Here is a 23,063-nt window from a genome sequence, read left to right as displayed (position 1 = left end):
CGTATAGGCAGCGAGCAGATTTATGCTCGCCTGTGGAGACTAATGGATCCAATTGGTTTCCAGAATGCTATGTGGGATCTGATGCCTTCCAGTGCCTCATTGGATGAGCTGGCAGAGGACTGGAGTGTCCATCTCTCTGAAGCCATTGATGAGGTTGCCCCATGATGCTCTCTTTGTTCCGCCTGAATATCCGCCTGGTATACGGAAGAACTCAGGGGGATGAAGCGGGCACTGAGACAACTTGAGCAAGACTGGCAGCGAGTTTGCAACGAAGCCACAAGAACATCTTTTAGGATGTTTATGAGGTCCTATAAGGTGGTGGTAAAGGTTGTGATGGACTTCTGCTCAGCCTCCATCACATCTGCAAGCTCACGCCCAGCACAATTGTTTAGGGTAGTTCAGCTATTGATGTCCCTCTCTGGAGGGACCCAGAAGAGTAGTAATTTGGCCATTAGCTGTGAGGCTTTTGCAAGCTTTTTTGCGGACAAAGTCCTGTTGCTCCACTGTGACTTTCCTGCCAGCGTTGACACAGTAAGTGAACTGGATGCCCCTTGGCTGTCTTTGGATTCAGTTTTAGACACCTTCAGCCTGCTGTCCTCTGCTGATGTCGACAGTATCCTGGGTATTGTTCGAACGACCACGTGCCCCCTGGATCCGTGTCCCTCATGGCTGGTGAAAGCTGGCAATGAGAGGATGCGGGGCCCACTGGGGGACATTATCGGTTTGTCCCTAGAAACAGGGGTCTTTCCAGAGGGCCTTAAGGAGACTGTGGTTGTACTGCTCTTTAAAAAAAATCACTGGATCCATATGACCCAGCCAATTACCACCCAAAATTGAAGTTGCCATTTCCTGGGTAAGGTAATTGAGAGAGCAGTAGCTGAGCAGCTCCAAAATTTCCTGGACCCATTCCAGTCCAGCTTCTACCCAGGCCATGGGATGGAGACGGTACTGGTCGCCCTAACAGATGATCTTCGTAGGGAGCTGGATCATGGCGGGTCAGCACTGCTGTTGTTACTTGATCTCATGGCAGCATTCGACACAGTCGATTATGATCTTTTGACCTACCGCTTCACTGACGTGGGGATTCATGGGGTAGCCTTGCAATTACTTTCCTCATTTCTCCATGGTCAGGGACAGAGGGTTGCATTGTGGAGAGAGACATCCTCCAGGTTCCCAGTGTTATGTGGAGTTCCTCGGGGCAGTCCTCTCCTTGATGTTGTTTAACATCTGTATGCACCCCCTCGCCAACTGGCTTGGAGTTTCAGACATGGGTGTCATCAGCATGCAGATGACACTGAGCTATATCTGCTCTTGGATGGCCACCCAGATACCATCCCGCAACATCTGGTCAAGGGTTTGGAGGCTGTAACTGAATGGTTAATGAAGAGCAGGTAGGTTGAGACTGAATCCAGGGAAGATGGCGGTTCTGTGGCTGGGGGGGTAGGGCTTTAGAATTGGGGTTCCAGCTTCCAGCCTTTGATGGGGCACCATTAACATCAGTGCGCTCCATCAGGAGCTTGGGCGCCTCCTTGTCTGTGGAGGCACAGGTCACTAATACTGCCAGATTGCCATTTTACCATCTATGCCAGGCACAGCTGCTGGCCCCTTTCCTGTCGTGCCTCAACCTAGCCACGGTAATCCATTCAACTGTTACCTCCAGGCTGGACTACTGTAACTCGCTCTATGCTGGCCTGCCCTTGAGACTGACCTGGAAGCTCCAGCTTGTCCAGAATGTGGTGGCACAAATTCTGGTGGGAATGCCATGGACAGCACATATACAAACTGTGCTGCGCCAGCTATACTGGTTACCAGTGGTATACTGAGTCAGGTTCGAGGAGGAGGAGGAAGAAGAAGAAGAGGAGGAGATTAGATTTATACCCCGCCCTTCACTACCCAAAGGAGTCTTAGAGTGGCTTACAAACTCCTCTCCCTTCCCCTCCCCACAACAGACACCCTGTGAGGTAGGTGGGGCTGAGAGAGCTCTGACAGAAACTGCTCTTTTTCAAGGACAGCTCTTATCAGAACTAAGGCTTTCCCAAGGTCATCCAGCCAGGTCAAGTGGAGGAGTGGGGAATCAAACCCGGCTCTCCCAGATTAGAGTCCGTGCACTTAACCACTACACCACACTGGCTCTTAGTGTTGACTATCAAGGCCTTGAGCGGTCAGGGACCACGTACCTTTAGGAATGCCTCCTCCAATATGTCCCCAGAAGAACGCTGAGATCAGCTGATAACAGCTTGCTTGTGATCCCCAGCCCTAGGGAGGTCCGTCTGTCCTTGACTAGTGCCAGGTCCTTTTCAGTCCTGGCCCCGACCTGGTGGAACTCTCTGCTGAACAACATCATGGCCCTGCGGGATCTGATGCAATTCTGCAGGGCCTGTAAAGCAGAGATTTTCCACCGGGCTTTTAGTTGAGGGCAGCAGTGGTTAAGACTGGCACCCTCTTTTTCTTCCTATGACCCCCATGTCTCCTTCACTGCTGTGCAGACAGCACTGTAGCCAGCAAAAGGGGTTTATATCACCATCGGGATTGGTTAATTTATTGGTGTATTGTGATAATTTTATCCTGGTTGTATTTTAACTGCTTTGAAGGTTGTAAATCACCCAGAGCCTGCTTGCAGAGTTGGGCTATTTGTAAACTTAATAAAAATGTTAAAATAATTAAAAAATATACACAGCAAGGAGGAAAGAAATACATATCACAGTTTTCCCAGAAAGCTTCCCTTGGCTTAATGGGTACTTGTACCATGTACAATTTGGTTACTGAATGTTTTTCGTTTACACTACAGGACGGAGAAATGTTCCACTTGTCAAAACTGTCTATAGTTGTGCTCGTGGTTTTTGCTTTTGGGGTAGAACAGTTCTTTAGAAACAATAGTTTAATTTTTGTTCTAATAAGGAATCATGGAGGGGGAGTAAGACCAATTCTCTTTAAGCAACTCCTCAGATGGCTAGGAAAAGAGTTTAACGTATTATATGCCCTCTGTTGTAGACAGACATTTAGTGTTTGCAAAGGTGAGATAATTTAGCTTCTAGTGGTACTGGATGCTTTTTATTCTGAATAACTAGCAGTGCAGTCCTAAGCAGAGTTAAACCCTTCTAAGAGTTTGACTTGAATGCATTTAGGAATGTGCAACTCTGCATAGGACTGCACTGTAAGAACTACGGTCGAAGACTAATTCCCCTGGCTTTCTTACTAAATCATGCTGCTGCATCACTTTCATGTCAGTTTGTCTCTGTTTTTGTAAAAACGGTCCCCTCCTTAGGGGTTTCTTGTGTCACTTCTCAGTGCAATGCATAAATTGGTATCTGATGGATTCTGTGTACCCTTTGCTGTAGTTAACCATGTATACATTGCACAGGTTATTGCCCTTATTGTACAAGTTTAATGCTTACCTTGTTTTGCTTATTTTTGTTTTATATACCACTTTTTAACCCAGGCAAGTAACAAGTTTTTGTTCTTCATTTATCCTCATAGGACTTCACGTTTATTCCCTCATATCTCAGGTTAACTGGGTGCTGAGGGATAGCAACTAGGGATGTGCCCTTTTAGAAAAAACAGCAGTTTTGAGGATTAGGATTTTGGGAAGGACATTAATGCTGTTGTTTGGGTTCCCCCAATATCATTTTGGGATTCAATTTTGGGTTCTGGAATTCTTTGAATCTGATTATTCCTGATGGGGGACTTTGGAGGGGGGCAGCAGTAGCTGTTTTTCACCCAAATGTCACCAGCATTGCAGGGGACCCAGTACTGCCTTTTCCACAAAAGACCTGCCAAGTTTCAACCCAAATTGGACTAAGGAGCTCAGTTCTATGGCCCCTTGCACAAGGTGCCTCCTCCCATCCTACTTGTCTCCATGGTTACCTCTGGGGGGGAAATTCCATGCTTTCTCAAAGGTAAAGCCAATAGCCAGACACATAGCAGCAAACAATCACTGGCCTATGCAAACAACACCAACAACCCAAGCAGAACCAGTGTCACAGAAGGTAAGAGGGGAGGGGCCTGGGGCACCCGGGTGCTCATCTCTCTGCACACATGCTGGGTGGGAGGAGGAGACTCATGAGCTTCAGCTGTTCTTCACCACTGGCATTCCTCTTCTCTCACACCCCTGTAAAGGAGAAACACATTGGGAATACAGCATGGATGAGCTTCATTTTAGGTGGTTCTGTGGGTTCTGCTGGTTTTAATTGCCATACTTATCTATGTTCAAGCCGTAGTTCTGATAAGAGCTGTCCTTGAAAAAAGCAGTTTCTGTCAAGAGTTCTCTCAGCCCCACCTACCTCACAGGGTGGCTGTTGTGGGGAGGGGAAGGGAAAGGAGTTTGTAAGCTGCTCTGAGACTCCTTTGGGTAGTGAAGGGTGGGGTATCAATCCAATCTCCTCCTCCTCCTCCTCCTCCTCCTCCTCCTTCTTCTGCTGAGTTACAACAGCTGGAGGAGGGGGCAGCCTGAGCAGCATATGCCAGCACCTGCTTCAGGTACTTCTGTGGGCAGTGCTCCAGCAACACCCTCAGTGAAAAGGGCCTTGCTAGGCCTCTTCATTGCACCACCCCAGCCAACGGAGGGGGTGATAGACAACTGCTGTGGGGCAGGCCTTTGCACTGCTGAAGGGAAAGCCATAGCCCTCCCCCACCCATATGTTCTTCTTCTTAGCGTTTCCCTGAAAGCCATGCCACACTCGCCTCTCATTGTTCATTCTGCCTTTATATACTACTTCACCAACTAACTACTTCACCACTAACCAGCTGCCCTTGACTTTTTCCTCCTCAGAACTAACCAGCAGTTGTCGGGAATTTTTCAAAATCCCACACAACTGTTTTTTGAGGGATGGGGGGGGGGTAAAACTACACCTAGGCTTGCTTCAGCTGAATTCTTTTTTTAAAAAAGTACTGACCTTTTAGCCTAAAAGACTAATTTTTTCTTACTGCAAATCTGAAATGGAAGTATGGAACTCTCAGTTTAGTTTTGTAGCCTACAAGCATAGCCCATTTTTTTCCAGAATATAAGCTACCTAGTCTTTCTTGAACCCTTTAAGAATTTAAGCACAAAGCAGTTAAAATTTTAGAAATTCTAAAACAATCCCAGATACCCCAACAAAACAATGCAAGCCTTTTAAACCAAAACAGCACAAAACAAAATAAATAAAACTATTTTTAAAAGGAACCAGAAAGAAACAAAGGCTCCTCCCGCCAACAACCCACCAGGCAAAAACAAAAAACACAGAAATACAGAAATAGTGGTTTAAATAATGTTTTAACAAAGTGCAGCCAGTCCTGGCACAAAACAAGAAGAGGGTATTTCCAGGCAAGCGGGCAGCAGAATTAATCCAAGGCACAGACAGACCACAGCAGCTGGAGGCATATCAGCAGCACTCCGAAAAAATCTCAGCCAAGGTCAGAAAACTTCAGACTGTGAGAGAATCGTTGTGATTTGGCAGATAGAAGTCCTGCCTGTGTGATCCCACTTGCCTGGGAGAGATGCCCAGAGAAACCTGTCAAATGCCTGATCCTTAAAATGCCCGCCCCAGATATTCCTGAATGTCTTGAATATTTCCAGAAATGGTTGGGACCTGGATACTGGTGTTCCTGAGAATATCATCCCAATACCCAAATATACCCCCCTCAAAATATTAATTAGGTAGCTAGCTACAGAAGTTGACTTGATTTGTGTGCCTATGTGGAGGAGCATTTTTAACGCAAAGATGAATAAGATATAATGTTGGAAAATGCATACCAAGGTTTCTCAATGTTCTTTCCTTACAGGCATGGAGAGGAAATGACCAGGAGGACTGGTTTCCTCATACGTACCAGGATTTAGAAGGTCTGCCTTGTATCGTTGTTTTAACTGGCAAGGATCCACTTGGGGAAACTTTTCCCAGGTATGCTCGAGATGTAACAATATCGGACATTATGTTCTATCCCCCCCTACAACTGAAGCAATAACATTTGGCTTCCCTGTGAACCCTCCCTACTCTCCATATATTGGATGATAGTCTGTCTCTCCCTGTTGCAATGGGACACAGCATGTAGTAGATGACACTGGAATTTGAGGGTAACAGAGAGATTACTTTGTTAACCCCAAATTCCACACGAGCCAGTATCATATGCTATATCCTGTGTCTTGTTGCAGTTTGAGGGTAACAAAGCGATTTGCCCTGACTTGGAAGGTCCAGGCTACCGCAATCTCTTCAGGCTTCGGAAGCTATGCAGAGTTGATCCTGGTTAGTACTTGGATGAAAGACTACTAAGGTCTAGGGTCATTACACAGAAGCAGGCAATGGCAAACCACCTCTGAATGTCTCTTGCGTTGAAAACTCTACCGGGTTGCTATAAGTCAGCTGTGACTTGACACCACTTCCCATCCAAAGATTACTGTGACAGACAGGAGGCTGTCTTGCCCCTAAAGGGAAAAGCTCAGCTGGGCCTATGGGAGTGCTGCTCCAGCACCCAGTCGCCTTTCAGGAGGGGGCTGGAATGTTGGAGAGTTCAGTTCTGCCTCAGGGAGAGAGCAGTGGTAGTTTTTAATCTGCCTCAGCAGAACAGCAGACAGACTGAAGGGTAGCTCTGCTTGGTAGTGTGGCAGAGTGGTTTAACTCTACCTGTGGGAGAGGATAGAGTACCCAGTTGTTAGGCCTGCCTCTAGACATGAGCAGACCTTGTACCATTTAGTTTGACTCTAGGGAAAGGGCAGGCTAGTGTGGGTGGAATCCTGTGCTTGTGAGAGGATCCAACCCAGTGGCTGGTCAATAGAAGCCTGTTTGTGCCTGAAAGCATTAAAGAAAATTCAAAACATACTCTGAAGCCATAACTAGTTTGAATTTATGTGCCTCAGCCAGTGTTCTCCTCTGATTATCTGGAGATCTGTGGTGCTGATCTCTTCTTTGAAAACTACCTGTAAATAAATAAATTTTCTTTGTTATTCATATACAAGTTCTGCCTCAGTGATCTCCATGTTCTACTTGCTCACCACAATATTTAACCTCACATCAGTGAATCCAAAGCCTTTACACTCACTACTGTAAGAACATCTGGTAACTGAGGGAAAGTTTTATGTTTTAAAACAAACCTGATTCCCCCAAAAGCCTGCAGATGGATCCTCTGACCAGCTACAATGCATGTGTAATTAAATATTGTATGTTGTCTTCCCTATCCCCCACGAATATATTGTTAGTCCATTGTCTCTGAGTAACTTTAAATCGCTCTGAGCCCGCATGAGTGGGAAAAAGCGATCAATAAATTGAAAGTATTATTATTATTATTATTATTATTATTACCTTTTCTGTTTCAGGCAAGCCCAGTCCTTGTCCTTTCATACCTTTCTGGAATAGCAGATGAGAAATTGACATTTAAATGGCAAAAATATAAATCCTTTTTGAAACTTCTTTAAATATATATATATATTTATATATTGATTTTCTAGGTCCTTGAAATATTGTGATCTTCGACTGATTGACTCAAGCTATTTAACTCGTACTGCCTTAGAGCAAGAAGTGGGCCTGGCATGCTGCTATGTTTCAAAAGAGGCCATCCGAGGGCCCATTGTGGCTCTTGACCTTAGTGAGAAAGAACAGGAGAAGGCCAGTGTTATTGAGAATGATGCTGATGAGCTGTTAATTGACCTGGAGAGACCTCAGAGTAACAGCAGTGCTGTGACTGGAACTTCAGGTTGGTTTTTCATCTTATCCTCCAGTGCTGCCCCTTTCAGTGAATGCCCCTCTATCCTGGATGTTGGGCTTTAATAGCCATCTGTTAAGCAAGAAGAAATAGAAGGAGGTAATACAGTGTTTGTAGGAAGAGGAAATAATGGAAATGGGGCAGCTTGTCTCAGGAGAAAGAGTTAAGGGGAAGGTGCTGTAGAAGTGAGAGAGAAATTATGTAGGTCCTGTCCAGGGCATTAAAAATGCATAGTCTCAGCTCTGCTACTTGGATTAATTGTTGAAAACAAAAGCTTCAGCTGCAAGCATTGACAATTGTGAGGCCACCGCCTCTTAAAAATTGTAGCAATTAAGTATGACTTAAGGGTTAGGGGAAAAGCTGATTTTGAGGTCGTGTCCATAGGAAAAGGGGGAAGAGTGTAGCAGTTTCTTTGGGGATTGGCCAGTAGCCAGCTTGGTGTCTGCCTAAATCTAGCAAGCCACGTAACTGCTGCTACTGAACAGACAAGGGAAGGCAACTGCAAAGTATTATTAGTACTGGACATCTGCTTCTTCATTAGAACAGCTGGACTCCAAGATCTAACCTTGAATGTAGGAGGGGAGGATTAAATGTCTTTCTAATTGCCATCACAAAAACTACTTATTTTCTGAGCTATCATTTCCTCTAGTTTGTGGCCTAATCCACAATTTTGGTTTGTGGATTGCAACTCAGAGAAAAGGAAGTAGGTGTGGTGGGCAAGGTTCCTTCCCTGCATTTCAGTCTCCTTTGTGTCTCTCAGAAGGCAAGGCTACTGTCCTAGATGGACGCAGGGCCAATGGGGGGGGGGATTTGACCTGGGCCTCAAGCCCAAAGGAAACCTCAAATTTAGACTCATTTTGATTTTTTAATATTTAATAAGTTTTGCAGTTTGTCTCACTCTCGATGCCGGAATTTGTTTTAATTTTTATTATGGCCCGGGTTTCAAAAGCTGGAAATGGCCTGGGCCTCTCTGCACCTATGAGAGGACCTGGATAAAGTCAGGGAAGTAAAGGCTAGTGCCTCTGTCTGCCAAGCCCCACAGAGGGGGACTCCTAGAGTAACCTAGGCCAGGTTTGGCTCAGGGTTTTCTGTATCTGCTTCCTTCCTGAGTAGATTTGGCTGGTGAATTCAAACCAATTTGTGAAATTCATCTACTTTCCTCTCTGGGATTTGCGGTCTCCTTATGAATTCCAGTCCTTGCATTGGGATTTGCAGCCTCTTTATGATTTGCAGTCCTTGAAACATGGTCCTTGCACAACTAGCAAGAATTTCTCCAGATGTGTCTTTTTTCACTCTCACTTCTTTTGCTACAAACAGCAAGGTGCTGTGCCTGGTAGAATTTCCCTTCTGTGCATTTCTTATATATAATGCTCTTAATTCTTTTAATTGTGGTTAGGAGCAGGCTGCAGGTTGGTGTGTTTTAAGTCCTAGTTTCAAACCCTGCTTAACAGCAAAACCTGGTTAGTGTTAACCATGGGTAAGGTTGATGCCAGCTGGTGGGAGGAATAGGATATTGTTAGTGGAATTTGCTGACCACCCTCCATCTTTGACCACCCCTTCAGGTTCTATAGCTGAAAATGGTGTGAGCTCCTCCAGTGCCACAGACAAGTCTCAGAAGCCACCAGCATCCCTTAACTTCCAGAATGTGGTCAACAGCTCAGTCGATGAAGGCTTCACTGCTGGGGAGACCTTGAAGCAAGAATGTGACTCTCTTGGCAACCAGATAGCAAGCAGTACTACTTCTAAATTGTCAGCATCATCCTTCTCCATCAGCCAGACATTCCGGTTGCCTAGCCAGTCTGTGAAAGAGTGCAAGGGCTTGCATGTGGCCTTACCTCGGGTTGTCATCTTATCTAAAGCTGCCTATTGCCTCCTTGGCTCACAGAAAAGTGGGCAGCCGCTTTCTTCCTCTTCTCTCTCGCCTCATGCTGATGTGTCTTGGACGAGCTCTCTGAGGCCCTTGCTGCACAAGGACATGACCAGCGAAGAGCAGTCTTTGTACTACAGGCAGTGGACTGCAGCTCGCCAGCACCATGCAGACTATGGCAATCAGAGCGAAACTGCCAACGGGAGGAGCTTTCACCCACGACGGCTACTTCTGACAGGACCTCCTCAGGTAAAAGAACCATCTTCTTTGGGGGCTGTGGCAGCAGGCTTGGGTCCAAACCTCCCCTTGTGCAAACATTTCCACACGCGTAAAGGTTCCATTTATTGATTTCTCTCATCCCACACTGTTGTCAAAGGTCTTGCTTTTTGTGGTGTATGTGTGCAATGGGAAGCAAGAGACATGAAAGCCAAGTTCATCTTCATTGTCCTGTGCAGTCCCACATGGGTACTGTGTTGGCACAGGCCAGCTGCTGGAAGGTTTCTAGCTAGCATAGCGACAGAGTGGGATGAACCCCTCCCAACTCAAAGCACTTGTGCTGTTTCCCGCCTAATGGCCACATGGTCCAGGGAGGGGCTCCACACACTCCCTCAGTTCTTACTTCGTCACCGCTGAAGAAGAACGCCTTACAACTAGCTCGTGAGTTCTTTACCTCAGTGATTTTCAAACACCATGTCCTTGTTTGAAGAATGCTTCACCAAAATGACTAAAACCAATGACCACAAAGTATGCTTAATTTGCCTTGGTGAGGGTAATCTTGCAGCATAAGAACATAAGAACATAAGAGATGCCAATGTTGGATCAGGCCAAAGGCCCATCCAGTCCAACACTCTGTGTCACACAGTGGCCAGAAATACCAGTGCCATCAGGAGGTCCACCAGTGGGGCCAGGACATTAGAAGCCCTCCCACTGTTGACCCCCCCCAAGCACCAAGATGACAGAGCATCACTTGCCCCAGAGTCCCTATCTATACCTTGTGGCTAATAGCCACTGATGGACCTCTGCTCCATATGCTTATCTAATTCCCTTTTGAAGCCGTCCATGCTTGTAGCCGCCACCACTTCCTGTGGCAGTGAATTCCATGTGTTAATCACTCTTTGGGTGAGGAAGTACTTCCTTTTATCCGTTCTAACCCGACCGCTCTGCAGTTTCATGGAGTGCCCACGAGTTCTTGTATTGGGAGAAAGGGAGAAAAGTACCTCTTTCTCTACCTGCTCTTTCCCATGCATAATCTTATAAACCTCAATCATGTCACCCCTCAGTCGTCGTTTCTCCAAGCTAAAGAGCCCTAAGCGCCTTAACCTTTCCTCATAGGGAAAGTGTTCCAACCCCTTTATCATTCGAGTTGCCCTTTTCTGCACTTTTTCCAAAGCTATAATATCCTTTTTAAGGTGTGGTGACCAGAATTGCACACAGTATTCCAAATGAGGTCGCACCATTGATTTATATAGGTTAGTGCGATTTGGTGCTGATCTGTTTTCAATACCCTTCCTAATAATCCCCAGCATAGCATTTGCCTTCTTTATTGCAGTCACACACTGTCTCGACATTTTCAGTGAGTTGTCTACTACAACATGTTCCATCTGCTAGCGTTGCACCCCCCAAGGCAAGAGCTGATAGGGCTTCTCGATTAAAAGCTGCTCTTTCTGCTTCTAACAACCCGGCAGCTGATTTATCTGCCCAGATGAAGCAAACAGAGGGTTTGGCACCGCAACTGCGCTCTGATTGTGAGTCTAAAGCACCATTAGTTATTTTTGCTCACTCGTTTATGAGATTGGATCTGGCAAGGAAGCGTTTCAAACAATTGGACACCGGCCCAAATCGGTCGGTGTCAGAGCCGCCACCTAAGAAACGTAGGACAAAATCAAAACACATCACATAAATTGGAATTGGCGACAGCGGCAAAGATATCAGAACCGACCCCTTCAGCTTCTAAGACTAGAGAGATGGAACTGTCTATTCAGGTGGCTCCACATACCCCATCACCGCTTGACATCCCCCTGCCGCATTCTCCTTTGGTCTGTGAGCTCCTGCCACTGCAGATGTTGGTACTGATATGTTACGGTTCCAAGGAAGAAGACGACTGGAGATCTATAGTTAGCTCCAGCCTAGCATCCAAACCATCACTTGATGACACTGTGGGTGATTGGGACCCAGTATCTCCAACCAAGGATTTATGGCTTTTTGCAGAGCAGATGATTCATATGGCTCAGTCTCTGGACATCCAGGTTACTTTGACTGAGACCAAACCAGAGGACAAAATCTTTGGTAGACTCTGTCCAGACACACCTGGTGCAGTGGCTTTCCCATTACTGGAGGCGATTTTAAACATGGCAAAAGGAATCTGGAACAAATGGTCTTCCATTCCCGCTACCTCTAGGAGGGTTGAAAACATGTACAGAATACAGCAAGATGTGTGTCCATTCCTTTTCACACATCCAACCCCTTCTTCACTGATTGTAGAAGAAATGCAAGCAAAATATAGAACATGGGTCCATTCCACCCCTGCTGATAAGGAAGGGAGAAAAATAGACATACTGAGCCCATAAGTCTTATGCATCATCATCATTGCTAACTCTCAGGATTTCCAACTACCAGGTCATTATGACAGTTTATCAGTTATTCTCTGGGACAAGGTCACACCATTCTTAGACCAACCAGCAGAAGACCAGAAATCTCTTGCAAAAGTCATTCAGACTGAAGCATTAAAACTGTCTAAACAACAGCTGGAATCAAGTAAACATGCAGGAGATGGTTCTGCGAGGACTATGGCTTCATCAATTGCATTGAGAAGACATGCATGGCTGAGATCTACAGCTCTCCCCCCTGAGACCTGCAGCAGAGTAGAAGACCTACCTTTTGAAGGTATTTTCTGAGAAGATAGATGAGTTCTTGCAACAAATAAAGAAGAACAGACAGACAGCATGCTTGTCTGGGATAACTTCCACATAGCAGCCTCAGTTCAGACAACAGTACCAATAGAGATTCCAGACAACATATCAACCTCCACAATGGCAGTACTCATACCATCACCAGTATCCTTAATCCAGATTGTTCCCACAGCCATCTCAGACCAACCAGCGTCAATCTGCTTCCAGGGCCAAGCGTAGTCACCAGCCCTAGCACACTACCAGAGATCAAGGGCATTCCTCCAATCCCGTTTTCTGAGTAACACTTGAGGATACCTTATCTTCTTTTCATGAAGGCTTGTCCAGATTGTTGCACAAGGTTACTGTTTGGAGTCTATGGAGTTACCTTTGTTACAGGCATCAATTCAGGCAGCTGATAATAATTTTCCAGAACTAGTTACCGAGTTAAAAGTTCTCTTACAAAAAGGGGACGTGCATAGACTGAACTGCGATGATTCACAGTTTGGTTTTTATTCAAGGTTTTTTCTTGTTAATAAAAAAGACGGTGGCTCCCATCCTATTTTAGATTTGAGAAATCTTAATGCTTTCCTTTATTTACGTAATTTCAAGATGATTTCCTTAACATCAGTCACACAATTACTGAACCAAGGTGACTGGTTAGCAGTGTTAGATCTTCAGGATGCTTATTTTTATGTCCAAATGAGGTACAGGAAATACCTGTGTTTTAGAGTACAGGGCATCCCTTATGAATATACAGGCCTTCCCTTTGGTCTAGCAGCAGTTCTATGTGACTTTACTAAATTAATTTTTTTATTTATTGTTATATTAATGCCCCGCCTTTCCAGTCAAGGCCGGCTCAGAGCGACTTACAGAAAGAATAAAAACAACAATAAGTAATTTAAATAATCCTAAAACCATATAAACAATTTCAACATTAAAAGGTGCTAACAGATGGTAATCCTAATAAGTTATTAAAAGACTAACAATTCAAAGTTAAATTTAAGATGGCAGTCAACCTTCATTATACCATCCTAGTGGCTGACCCAGATCTAACATTGTGCGGCTGGCACAGGCTGTTTTGATTACTTCAGGGAACATGGTTCTCCCTTGGGGCAGCTCCTAATTGAAAGCCTGGCGGAAGAGCTCATCATGCAGTCCCTGTGTAACTCCATAAGTTCCCGCAGGGCCCTGATCTCCTCCAGGAGCTCATTCCACCAGATAGGAGCCACCACCAAGAAAGCCCTTGCCCTGGTTATAGCCCGCCTGGCATCCATTGGTCTGGGAAGGGTCAGTTGATGTTGGGACCCTGATCACAGTGCTCTCTGGGGAACATGTGGGGAAAGGCAGTCCCTCAGGTATGTAGGTCCCTGACCATAAAGAGCTTTAAAGGTAAGAACCAGCACCTTGAAGCAAATTCGGTATGCTATCAGTAACCAGAGCTACCGTGTTGGGAGGCCCATTAAAAGCCTGGCTGCAGCTTCTGGATTTGTGACAAGGGCAGCCCCATGTAGAGAGCATTACAGTAGTCAAATCTCGAGGTGACCATCGCATGGATCACTGTTGCCAAGTCATTGCGTTCAAGGAAGGGAATCAGCCAAAGTTGGTAAAAGGCCGACTTGGCAGTGGTTGCTACCTGGGCCTCCATTGTTAAAGAGGCATCCAAGACCACTCCCAAGCTCTTAACCTCCGGCGCTAGCACCAACGGAGCCCCATCGAAGGTCGTTAGTGGGATTCCTACCCTCGGTCCGCCCCAACTCAGGTACAGGACCTCCATCTTCGTCAGATTAAGTTTCAGTCGGCTCAGCCTAAGCCATCCAGCCATGTCTTGTAACACCCAGTCTAGATCTTCTGGTTTGAAGCCAGACCAGCCGCCCAACAGCAGATAGAGCTGGGTGTCATCTGCATACTGGTGACATCCCAGCCCATGTCTCTGTGCAATCTGGGCAAGGGGGCGCATGTAGATGTTAAATAACATTGGGGACAGCACCATCCCTTGAGGCACTCCACAATCCTTTGGGAAAGCTGTTCCCACAGTGCCACCCTCTGTCCCCAACCTTGGAGAAAGGAGGCGAGCCATTGCAAGGCAGGCCCCTGGATTCCAGTGCATGGCAGTGGTGGCGGCCCACTTGAGATCTAAGGGATGTTCAGTTTTTCCTTATGTTGATGACTCTTTACTGCTCACTCAAAGAGGGAGCTACAGAATCAACTTTCAATGGCAATACAAATTTGCCAGGAGCTGGGACTCCACATCAATTGGAAGAAATCCAAGTTTTTCCCTCAACAGCAGATCCCATTTATTGGAGCTATTTTGGATCCCCAGGTTGCAAAGATGCTTTTACCCTCAGACAGTACAATACTCATAAAGAGTATAGTTACCTACTTTAAGAGTAATTGCTTTGAGAAAGCAGTTGACATTCAGCAGTTTTTGTGGTTCCTTTGGCTAGGCTGAAGAAGAGAAGGTTACAGAATTGGTTTTTAACAAGTATTTAATTCTACACTGGATTCCCAGGGTTGCCGATTTTCAATCCCTAGAGGGATTCTTAGAGACTTAGACTGGTGGAGACAAGATACCAACTTAATGCTGGGTATACCTTTTGGGATATGGCCTCTGCAGGTTACAGTTACCACTGACACTTCCCTTTCTGGTTGGGAGGCACACTGTGGGGTGTGAAATATCCATGGTACTTGATCTGACACAATGATGGGGTCAGGCCCATAGCCTGAATTTTTTTTATTGGGGGGGCAAGTGAGTACAGTGGCAGTGAACACATCATTATTTTATTTATTGGTTTGTTTTATTATTTATTTGTTTTATTACACTTTGGTTTCCTTAGACTGAAAGAAGAGAGGCAATAACCCTGGTGAGGTATTTAGACAACGTAGCTCATTCTGAGGGAGAGACCTGAAAATCTTCCCCTCCCCCCTTTCTTGTTTGCCTCATTCATTTGCTAACAACTGCCTGTTCTACAGACCTCAGAAATCGACATTCCCTCCTTAGGTGGGTTATCCAAAGAAGTTTTTGAGGTGAAGAAACCATATTCTCTTAATCCCTTTGTGGAAAAAAGCAGTGTCTGCTGTTTGCCATTATGTAATTACAGTCTTTCCCTGTCCAGGATTCTTTTTTCTTTTTTTTCTCAATTCAAAGACATTGTCACATTAGGTGACTATAAAATATACAGTGTACACTATAAGAACACCCCAGGGAACTTGAAATCCTTAAGCAGAACAAAATTTGAGTCCAGTGGCACCTTTAAAGGACTCAAACTTTGTTCTGCTGCTTCAGACTAGCATGGCTACCCCCCTGAACCTGCTTAAGCAGTTAAGTAATTAAAGAACAAAGCACATGGCTTGTGAGTTACACTTCAAATCACAGAAGGAAAACAAGCTTTTTTTTCTTTTTTGCCAATCCAGAAAGGAGGGAGGGAAGGAGAGGAAGACACACACATCCACCAAAACTTCCCACCAGGCTAAAGTATAGCCTCCAACGCTCTGCCCCTCTGCTCGACTTTGTTCCCAGGAACACCCAGCTCAAAAAGGCCCGTCTACCCTACTTCTCCCCCACGCTCACAAGGCTCCAGCTTGGCTCACAGCTCGCTGGGAAGCAAGGAGGGGGAGGAAAATTAAAAAGGCACAGCTGTTTGGTGAGGAGGCAGGGCAAGTTTGAGGTGGAGCTGTTATGTATCGCAATGGAACCGTACTTGCGAAAGGGCTCGCTAGCGAACACGCGGAAGAGCGTAGCTTGCAGTGCATCACAATAGAAGGTTTGGATCCTAGAATGAACCAATAGATTGATCCGGATCCTAGTAGTAGCCAGTTGGTAAACAATACTCTGTAAATAGCCTATCGTGGGATGTGGGGTGTGTGTTGGGTGTGGGGTGTTTCATGACTATAAGCAGGGCTGCAAGTTTGTCTTAGTTTTGAGCTGAAACCACTTAATAAACATGAGCTAATCACTCTACGCGTATGAACCTAGAACATTTCAGGAGCGTTGCCCATTGTCAGCCCCCCCCTATGGCTACAGGCCTGCATATCAACCTTCTAGAGATGAAAGCTGTTTGTAATGCCCTTAACTACTTTTCAGATGTACTGCACAGGAATATTATTATTATTATTACATTACATTTCTATACCGCTCCTTCCCAGAGGCTCGGAGCGGTTTACACATATACATTTAATCAGATAACTAGGGCCACATACATATCGGGAGATGGATGCCTCACCAGGCACCTACGCAGCGTAGGTCTTTCTGTGGCGGGATCTTGCTAGGACCAGGCGGTAGTGTCCTTTGGCGGAGGTCTTTTTTTTCCGTCTCTTCGGCTCGGCTTCCTGGGATGGTCCTTTTATGGCGCGCGGCTGCACGATGAGGTCGCAACTGGTCTCTGTCCCGGAGGCTCTGACCGTGCTTACGTCACCGCGCCTCCACGCCGCCTCCAGTCACCTCCCGAGTCACCTGCTGTCTGCCGCCGATCCGTCGCCATGTGGTTCCAGGTACTGCTGAACAGATCATTACAGACATATATCCATCTCCCTCAGGTGGAGGACCTCCTAGTAATAGGAGGCAAGACCTATCCGGGCCTACACTACCTGATCTTGACAGCACCGAGACACAGCAGTTCCCAAGAGCAGTGACTGAAGTTCTGGTAAATGCTTCTATCAGGTCGTCATACAAATTTAAGTGGCAACGTTTCATTACCTGGTTAAAACGTCATGGGATATCACCAGAAACTTGCCAACTACCTTTGATCTTGGAATGTGTCTTCTTTGAAGCAGACAGGGTTGGCCAACTCCTCAGTTAAGGTGCATTTAGTAGCTATTTTGGCCTTCCATGCCCCACTAGAAGGCAAACCTCTTTCTTCCCACAGGGCATCTAAGAGGTTCCAAAAGGGTCTCAGTAATTTATAGTAAAGGTAAAGGTTTCCCTTGCTCGATAGCTAGTCGAATCCGACTCTAGGGGGTGATGCTCTTCTGTGTTTCCAAGCCAAAGAGCCAGTGCTGTCCAAAGACGTTTCTGTGGTCATGTGGCCGGCGTGACTAAATGCTGAGACGCACAGAACACTGTTACCTTCCCACCAAAACGGTACCTATTTATCTACTTGCAATTTCTTGCTTTCGAACTGCTAGGTTGGCAGGAGCTGGGGCCAGAGATGGGAGCTCACTCCGTCACGTGGCACTAGGGTGTCAAACTGCTGAGTTACAGACCTTCCAGTCTGCAGCTCAGCATCTTAACCTCTAAGCCACCATGACCCTACTTCAATAATTTATACTCACCAATAATACTCATTTTATCCTAATGGTCGTTCACGTTAGTCTTGACCCATTTGATGTGGCCCCCTTTCGAGCCTTTGACCACTTGCTCCATGGAGCATCTCCTAGTAGCTATTACTTCAGCTAGGAGGGTAGGCGAGATCGCTGCTTTTAGGGCTGACTATCCATTCATCAAATTCCATGAACGGAGAGCTGTAGTAAGACCTAGTTTAAAGTCTTTACCCAAGGTAGTGTTCGAATTCCATTGCAATCAAGTTGTTTCAATCCCGACTTTCTTTTCACACCCTTCATTGGAGGCAGAGAAGAGGCTACACACCTTGGATGTCAAACATGCATTACTGTTTTATTTAAAAAGAACAAATGACATTAGAAGAACCGCTCAACTATTTCTTTGTTTTGCTGACCAGTCTATAGGCAAGGCAGCTTCAGCAGAAACCATCTTGAGATGGATAGTTTCAACAATCAAGAAGACATACACTTTGGCGTCTGTACAATGCCCTTTACAGGTCACAGCACACTCTACAAGAGCACAAGCTGCATCCGCTGTGTTTCGTCAAGTCATCCCATTGCTAGAAGTCTGCAAGGTTGCCACTTGGGCCTCTTCAGACATTACTCTGTAGATGTGAATATAAGAAGAGAGACATCAGTGGGGACAGCCGTACTGCAGTCTGTTTTCCAGTGAAATGGCCCACTCCACCACCTGGAAATTTAGCTTGGCAGTCTCCCATGTGGGACTGCACAGGACAACGAAAATGAAAACAGTGTTGCACTTACCTGTAACTGTTGTTCATTTAGCTGTCACTGTGCACAGTGGGTATATCCCACTGTCTTAACATCCGAACTGTGTTAGTTCGAGCCCCGCGCTGGTGTGAGCAGCCAGCCTGTTGTCCCCAGCTCATCGTCCACCCAGCAATTCGAAAGCTTCGGCGAGTAGATAAAATGGGAACCACTCCTTAGAGAGGGTGGGCACACCAATCTCCCTTGTGGGAGGGTGTTAGCTGATGGTCGGGACGTCCTGGTCGAGGTTCGGAAAAAGGCGGAAGAACTTCTCAGCTACAAAAATCCCTGCAGTGGATGTTTCCAGCCAGGCGGTGGCAGTGTGGCGATTTGACATACGGGAAAATGACTGAGCCAAGCCAGAAGACGTTTACACCATGCAGTGACAGCGTGTGCAGTTAAATGAATATATGTTGTCTTCCCTATCCCCTATGAACATTGTTAGTCCCCTGTCTAAAATGTGTAACTGTACATTGCTTTGAGCCCACTGGGGAAAGCGATTAATAAATTGAAAGTAGTATTATTATTATTATCCCTCGCTCCTACCCTGCTGTGAGCAAAAGAGAGAGAGAATCAATTTGAGCTCATAGCTGTGGTTAAGGAGAACTGAGGGAGTGTGTGGAGCCCCTCCCTTGACCACATGGCCATTAGGCAGGAAACGGCTCACGCGTTTCCAGTTGGGAGGGGCTCTTTCCACTCTGTTGCTGTGTTAGCTAGAAATCTTCTGGCGGCTGGCCTGCACAGTACCCATGTGTGCCTGCACAGTGACAACTTGATGAACAACAGTCACAGGTGAGTGCAACACTGTTTTCCACATGCCAGACTCTCTTCAGAGTTCACTGGATCCAAGCCTAAATGTTTAAGTGGACCAAAACATTTATATATAGCAAATGAATGGGTTCAAAAATACAAGTGAAGATGTAAGAATCGACGATATAGTGAAAATACCTTCCAGGCTTCTATATTCATGTGGTTCCATAACCCCATAAATCACTATGCAGACAGTTTTGAAAAGCAGGAGCAAATTTGTGGGGTGCTGTAATAGCAGCTACTAATGTATCATTAACCAATGTTGGGTCATCTGTTCATTATGAGCCAGGACACACAATGGCCATGGGATCTGGCCTACAGACCACAGTGATTATTACTTTGTTGTTACTAGTCCAACCCCTCTGCATCCTCTTCTGTCGTGAAGAGCTGCTTCCCTGTCTGTGTATACAGTTCTGATCTTCTCTCTGTGAACTGCCTGTTACATTTTAGGTATTATCCAGAAATCCATGTGTAGGCAGAAATGTCCTTGGTAATAAAGAAAGCTATCACTACCAAAATTAAAAAGAAAAAAAGCGGGGGTGTAACTACTAGTAAATGAGTAGCTCAGTGAAATGCTGTGGTATGGTTTCTTACACTTTGCTGCTGTGTAACTATGACAGCTGAAAGCAACCTTTTGCAGTTGTATGCTCATTTGCATATGTTTATATAAATGAATTGCTTCTATATTGACTCATTAAAACATTGGACAGAGCAGAGAATAAGAGCTGATAAATTTAGACTGTTATATTAATTTATTCCTTTTCTGCTAAATACTGAAAGGAAAGATTTACTTGAGAGCCTACTACAGATATGTAGCTGGAAGGTAGGGTAGAATTTTCTGAAAATAAGAATAAGTGATACACTACTTACAAATCCCTTTGGGTTTTGAAGATCATTCTTCAACAGAAGATAGAATCATAATGTACATGGTGACTAGTAATGGGGAACTGGAGGTATCAAAAGGGCAATTTTTTAGAGTTGCATGTTTGATTTGCTTGACACTGACCCCTGGCTTTTCCGGGTTTAGGGACGGATCGGGGACAGGTGCGCGCCGCTTCCCAGATGTTGCGGTGAGATCACGCCCGTTTGCTGCACCCCAAATCCGTCCCTCTCCTGGGCCAAAATCTTCCGTGTGACCGGGGCCACTTTGTGCTACTGATTTGCTACTGGAACAAAGTTGCTTTCTACTTTCCAGTGTCACATCCCAAAGCCAGCTTTGCAGTACCAGTTTTGCTGCTCAAAAGGAGAGTGAGCAGAGCAGGCACAATGGCTTTTAAATAAATAACAGAGTTTTTAAAACCACATTAAAAGCTGCTTTGTTTCTACCTTTATGAAAGTACATGAACATTTATGGAACACTACAGACCATAAGCGTGAACTGGCTTCTAGTGTATGTGTGTGTGTGTGGGGGGGGGGGTTAAAAAGAGGCTACATATAAATTATCAGTGCCACAGTAATTGTGGACAAAAGGTAATCTCCCAGGACTGGATCCAGCCAGCTTTTTCACATTAAACTTTAACATTTCCTGTCTTTACTACATTCCCCATCCCACATGGCTTTTGGTCATGCAGGTCTTATGATCCCTCTCATGTTTTATGGTAGTCTAAAAGACACACTTTGCCGTCTTTCACCAGTGGAAACCTCCCAGCGAACTACTTGGGAGCTTATTGATAATAAACTATTGTGGCTGTCCAGTATTATTAGTTGGAATCTTCACCTTATTTTCTTCAAATATAGCCTTTTCCCACTTAGATATATGTACATTTTCCCCTCAAGCTCCTGTACTGAAATGATTGAACAGTGGACAAAAAATGTCTCTGATATTGCAAGGTTGCTTTTTATTATACATATTTTAAGAGAGTTTTTTTAACCCTCTTTGGATTAGGTAGGAAAAACTGGCTCTTACTTGCAATTCCTACGAATACTCTTTCGCATGCTGATCCGGTTACTGGAGGTGGATGTGTACGATGAGGAGGCCATTAATACTAGTAAGTACTAAAATACAATTCTCATTTTAGTGAGTGCATTAAGTTCAAAACCACATATAGCCTGTAAATATGTGAAGACTTATCTAAAAAAAATCTGGAAAATAATCCTAGACGATAACCCCTCCTTATCTAAAGATTTTTCAGTTTCTGGTTAGAACACTGGAAATTGGGGGGGGGGAATGAGGAAAAATGTTTTATGAAGTATTTTTCATTTTAGACTGTTAAGGCAATTAATTTTTATTTTTTCTGTTACCTCCCTCAAAATGCCTTCTTATTAACAGTGTTTGTAAGACTATTTAGTATGGTCAACAGATTTATACAATTACAAGTGGGGAACCTGCAAGGACTTTGGGGGGTATCTCCTTTCCCCTTCCCTCACTGTTTCCTTTTCCCTGCCCTAAAAGCCCCGTAGCTTCTCCCCTTCTCCTGCTTCCTTCTCTCCTTACAGCCATCATACTTCTATCTACCCCCCTGTCTTCAGCTTTCCCTCTTTCCTTCTCCAGAGCAGCCTCTGTGTGGGGAAACCAGATATATGGTGCTGGCTACTGGGCCAGGCCCATTTCTACAGTGAGGAACCCCTAAGGACTTGCAAGGGGCACATCATCTTTCCCCGTATCCCCTTCCCCATACTGTGTCCCCTTTTCTGCTTCCTGGTAAACCCCCCGTCTCATCTTTCCTTGCTTCCTTTTTTCTGCTTCCCACCCACGCACCAACCTACTTTTTATTTGCCACCCATCTTCAGCTGTATATATTTTTTCATTTATGCCCTGCCTTTCTCCACAGTGGGTACCCAAAGCAGCTTACTTCATTCTCCTCTATTTTATCCTTACAACAACCCTGTGAGGTAAGTTAGGCTGAGAATGTGTAACTGGCCCAAGGTCACCCAGTGAGTTTCCATGGCTGTCAGAGACTCCAACTGGGTCCCCCTGGGTTATTGCTCCCGGTTCCCAGTTTGGAACCTCTGAATGACTTCCTAGACCTGTGGATCCTCAAGGTTGGATGCACACAAGAAAACCAGACCTTATAAAACTGTATACAAGTTTAGTAAATTATTAAAAGAATTGAGTATGCAGCACAGTCTCTTTAGCTCAGCAACAAGAAAACAAAAAAGCTAATTTTTCTAATACATTGCATACCTTGGTATTAGATGGCAATTCTCTTGCAGCATAAAATCCAAGCAGTAGTGTAAAAGCATTCTATACATAGCTGTTGAAAAATTCTGGTCCCCAGGTAACTGTCTCGGACCACTTGAGTTCAATGCGTTGGATCGAGACTGGCAAGCCACTGAATCTTCAGAGAGAGAGAGGGAGAGGGAGAGAGAGGACAGTTGCTTCATACTAAAAACTATTTATTGAGCCTTGAAACCATGCTGAAGAAAAACACAACAACATACAGAAATATACCAAACTAGGAAAAAGGCCCGTTATGGAAATAAATACAACAAACTTTAGAAAGAGGCTCTGGGCGGGTGCCCCGGCCTTGGACACTCAGTGTCAATTTGCTGTGGCGACCTCAGCCGGGTATAATGACACTGAGTCCACCATTTTCTCCAGAGGAACTGATCTCTGCTACCTAAAGAACAGTTGTAATTTTGAGTGATCTCCAGCCCTCACCTGGAGATTAGTAATTATGGTTCCCCAGAAGGGAATGGTTGGTTTGGAGGGTGGAGTACCTGTACGAGGTCCCACGCCTCCTGAAACCCCACCCTCTCCAGGCTCCATCCCTCACATATCCAGGAATTTCCCACCAGGAGTTGGCAACCCTATCTCCTTCCCAGCCAATCATCAACCTACCTTT

At 45.3% G+C, this 23,063-nt stretch overlaps 1 protein-coding gene across 1 annotated transcript in view; it reads left to right on the top strand.

Moving 5' to 3' along the window:
• Positions 1 to 23,063, top strand: part of GREB1L (growth regulation by estrogen in breast cancer-like) — a 121,888-nt gene that overhangs the window by 72,340 nt on the left and 26,485 nt on the right. Inside the window, exons 19-22 of the mRNA XM_015423303.1 lie at positions 5,761 to 5,876; positions 7,418 to 7,662; positions 9,234 to 9,787; positions 21,164 to 21,266. Of these exons, the coding sequence (XP_015278789.1) occupies positions 5,761 to 5,876; positions 7,418 to 7,662; positions 9,234 to 9,787; positions 21,164 to 21,266 (1,018 nt within the window). The remainder of the gene's footprint in view (positions 1 to 5,760; positions 5,877 to 7,417; positions 7,663 to 9,233; positions 9,788 to 21,163; positions 21,267 to 23,063) is intronic.

The sequence above is a fragment of the Gekko japonicus genome, unplaced genomic scaffold, assembly GCF_001447785.1.
Source record: "Gekko japonicus isolate JY-2015 unplaced genomic scaffold, Gekko_japonicus_V1.1 scaffold1146, whole genome shotgun sequence".
Lineage (NCBI taxonomy): Eukaryota > Metazoa > Chordata > Lepidosauria > Squamata > Gekkonidae > Gekko > Gekko japonicus.
This window is presented reverse-complemented; position numbering and strand designations above follow the sequence as displayed.